The sequence below is a fragment of the Prionailurus viverrinus genome, chromosome D2 (genome assembly GCF_022837055.1).
Source record: "Prionailurus viverrinus isolate Anna chromosome D2, UM_Priviv_1.0, whole genome shotgun sequence".
Classification (NCBI taxonomy): domain Eukaryota; kingdom Metazoa; phylum Chordata; class Mammalia; order Carnivora; family Felidae; genus Prionailurus; species Prionailurus viverrinus.
In genome coordinates this window covers 57,013,359-57,017,124 of record NC_062571.1, presented here as the reverse complement: position 1 = coordinate 57,017,124, position 3,766 = coordinate 57,013,359, and the positions used below count along the sequence as shown (strand labels likewise).

At 57.3% G+C, this 3,766-nt stretch overlaps 1 protein-coding gene across 1 annotated transcript; it reads left to right on the top strand.

Moving 5' to 3' along the window:
• Window positions 1-1,144: 1,144 nt before the first annotated feature.
• FRAT2 (FRAT regulator of WNT signaling pathway 2) lies at window positions 1,145-3,437 on the top strand. Its single transcript, XM_047826523.1, has one exon. It carries the CDS (start codon window positions 1,333-1,335, stop codon window positions 2,038-2,040), a length of 708 nt encoding a protein of 235 aa, XP_047682479.1. The 5' UTR covers window positions 1,145-1,332; the 3' UTR covers window positions 2,041-3,437.
• Window positions 3,438-3,766: the final 329 nt, after the last annotated feature.

The window sequence follows — 3,766 nt, the reverse complement described above, 5'->3', positions numbered from 1 at the left end:
TTAACTTTTAATACTCAACACTAATGATGGGGGAGTAAATGTACTCAACCCTTGTAAAGCAGTTTGCCACGTTTATCAGAAACCTTAAAATATAATTTGACCTAATATTCCACTCCTGGGAATATGGTCTTAGGAAAGAATCATCAATACGGAAAACGTTTTACGCAAAGAAATGTTAGTCACGCACTTACAGTGGTGAAATTTGGTAAACAGCAAACGCTAGAGGAATTGTTAAATAATTTATGGAACAAACACTTGATGAGAACTTATGTAATCATTATAGGTTTTCAAAGTGCATGCAATAACACGAACACCATTTATGGTGTAATGAGAAGTGGAAAAGCGCGTGCGTTGTATGTGTGGCTGTTTGTAAAATACACTTTGCTAGAAAAAGGCTGGAGAGGAAACATTCTTTTTTAACGTGACCATGTTTGAGTCCTATGATCGAAGAGAGGTTTTTTCCACCGTCCTATATTTCTATTTGACCTTTAAAATTTTTTTTTAATGAACAAAATCAACTTTTCTTTAGCCATGCGGTGGCGTGTCCTTCTCTCCCAAGTTCCCTGGGGACTTGAGGACAAGACGGAGAGGAAATCTCAGAGGCCCTACCCCGAGACGATCCCGCTCTTCTTTGCAAGGTCGCCGCCGCACCCCAATTCCCCCTCCTTTCCCCACCTCCAGCTCTGCGAACCGGGACTGTCGGCGAAACCCGCCCCTCCCCCACTACACCAGGTCCTGGTGACTGCGGGTGCGCGGGGGAGGAGCAGGGCGGGCCCAAGCGTTGCTGACACGTGGGGAGCGAGGAAACGTCCGAGGAGGAGGGGTGGGGTGTGTGGGTGGGTGTGTCCGCGAGTGGGAGAAACCAACCCAGACCACCTTCGAGTCTTCATTTTCTCGTGTTGCTTACCGGACGGAAAAAGGACGCAGCTCTCCCAACGATCCAGAGCCCCTCCTAGGTAGGTACCGAGAGCAAACACCAGAAAGCTCCGGCCGCGACCCTGCGCTGCCCGCGACGACCAGTAACCCGTCCCCTGGTCGCACGTCTCCCCCCCCCGCGTCCTGGCGCGGTGGTAGGGCCCGGCGGCGACGTCACCCATTGTTTACAAATCAACCCGAGCCGGTAGGATTCCGGCTCCCGCGGCTGCAGGCGCGCGGCGCGAGTGCCTGGCGGGTTCCCGCTTCCGTGTCCGCCCCGGCCCCGGCCCCGGCCCCGGCCCCCGCTCCCGCTTCGGCCTCAGCACCGCTCCCCGCTCCGCCGCGGCCCGTCGAGCCCGGCGGGCCGTCGAGCCGCCAGCGCCGGCCGCCGAGCTCCGTGTGCCCGGGCGGGGGGCCATGCCGTGTCGGAGGGAGGAGGAAGAGGAAGCCGGCGAGGAAGCGGAGGGGGAGGCGGAGGAGGAGGAGGAGGAGGACAGCTTCCTCCTGCTGGAGCAGTCGGTGACGCTGGGCGGCTCGGGCGAGGTGGACCTGCTGGTGGCCCAGATCGGCGAGGCGCTGCAGCTGGACGCGGCTCAGGACAGCCCGGCCTCCCCGTGCGCGCCCCCGGGGCCGCCGCTGCAGCCCCCGCGGCCCCCGGCGGCCGTGCGGGCGGACAAGGCCCGGCCCCCTGCGCTGCCACTGCTGCTGCCGCCCGCGCCGGCCGAGGCGGTGGGCCCGGCGCCCCCGGGGGCCCTGCGCTGCGCCCTCGGGGACCGCGGCCGCGTGCGGGGCCGGGCTGCGCCCTACTTCGTGGCCGAGCTCGCCGCAGGCCCCAGCGCTCTGCCCGGGCCGTGCCGGCGAGGTTGGCTGCGGGGCGCCACCGCCTCCCGCCGCCTGCAGCAGCGACGATGGCCCCCAACCGGGACGCGCGCCCGCGAAGACGACCCGCACCGGCTCCTGCAGCAGCTGGTGCTCTCGGGGAACCTCATCAAGGAGGCCGTGCGAAGACTTCAGCGAGCCGTCGCTGCCGTTGCAGCCACGAGCCCAGTGGGCGCCGCTGGGCCGGGAGGCGGCCGCAGCGGACCGGACCCTGTTTCCCTGCAGCCTTCTGGCGCTTTGCACTGACCCGGGGGCCCCTGGAGGAGGAAGAGGACACCGTTTCGCAGACCCAACAGCGTCCTACCCTCACCGACCGAGAGCTGAAGCCACCGTTGCGGTCCTGGGAGCGACCGCCCAGGCTGCGGAGAGACGCGTGGGGAGAGCCCTCAAGGCGAGAAAGAAGTTACCGGCCCCAGCGAGGTTGTCGGAGAACAGGAGCCTGGAGAAATGCACGGGCCAGGGCGCATAGGTGCCGCGTGAGAGTTTTCTCGGCCACCTCGGGGCTAATGACCTGGGATAAACTGGGAGAACTATGGCAGCTACTTGCATCGACTTGTACCTGACTTAAGCCTTGGGGGCGTCATGTGCTTCGATTGTTTAAAGATAGGGTTCTGAGGGGCGGGTATCGCCTGGGCTTTATTAACAATACTTGAAAACTAATGACACGCAAACATTTTATTTTCTGGTGGAAGAGCTTAGTGGAAATGGTGCTACAATTGCTGTGCAAAGAAATTCCAGAGGGAAGAAGAATGTAAAAGCTTGGTGGTGGGTGGGTTGCCATCACCCCCTTTTCCCCACCCTACTGGTGTTTGGTGGAGGTGGGAGATGTGAACTCCAGTTAGGGGGTTAGAGGGAGCTGAAGAATTTTGAAGGTGGCGCGAGTTGGAGTTGAATGTGGACTTTTAACTGACTTGACCTTGCCACCTGTGGTTCAAGGTCACAGTTTGCTCTCTGGCAGAAGGCTGCGGGGTTCCTGGGAGAACTAAATTCATCCCTGGGTCTTTTCTTTCTCTTGCTCCAAGAAGAGCCCTGTCTGTGCTTTGCTACCTTTTGGAGTCTCCCGAGGACACACAGAAGCAGAGAGGGACCTGTGGGGAGAGTTATTTTTCTGTGCTTTCCTCTTTCCAGAATTCCTCCTCCTCTTTCCCTGAGGCCACTCTTGGCCTAGCCTTGAGCTTTCTCAGAAAGTCATAAACAGTCTCCCCTGTCCTCCCAGCCAGACTTTGTTATTTCACCCTTTCTGGTGTCTGCATGGGATAGATGAGACCCTGGATGTTTTTCTGCTATGTTCTGGCCGTCTGTGGGGCCGTGGGCCTGAGCCTTTGTGGGTCCTCATCCCTCACAGCCTTCTTCTGTCACCAGCTCTTCTTGTGAGTGACTGAAACCGTGTTTAAAATGTGACTCCGAGAGGAGAACCCGCCGGCTTTACCCTTGTGAAACTTGACGGCACTTTAAGGAAAGTGCCACCCCCAAACTTTAAGGTAGCTAAACAAATTTTAAAAACAGTTTCAATGGCTCGTTCATCCTCCAGATGTAGCTATTGACGTACACTTCGCACCGGAGTGTCTGAAATTGTGGTGGTCCTGATTTATAGGATTTCTTAATTAAAATGTCTGCTGAATAAATTTGGTTTTTGTTTTGGAGCATGTTTGGCTTTTTGGCAGAAGGTGGGGGAAAGAAAAACAGAGGGGATATCTTAATAATGAAGGGTGAGTGTACTTGGGGGGACCTGGGCAACGGGTTGGAGCCATCTCTGCTCAGCGTAGAATACTGGTAGAGCTGCAGGACTTCATTGTTTCTGGGTTGATGTTAACCGAAATCAGCAAATTAAGTCCAGATTTTTAAAACCTGCTAGATGGGCTTCCATTCCCTCTGTGGAATAAGAACATATTCCAGAAATGCTCTCTAGGCGGGAGGGCAGAGGCCAAGAGACTTGATGTGTCTGGAGAGCGGTGGAAGTGGGGTGATTTTC

What these genes read in the sequence shown, in the direction of transcription:
- FRAT2 (XM_047826523.1), top strand. Translation starts at nt 1,333, where the DNA reads ATGCCGTGTCGGAGGGAGGAGGAAGAGGAAGCCGGCGAGGAAGCGGAG.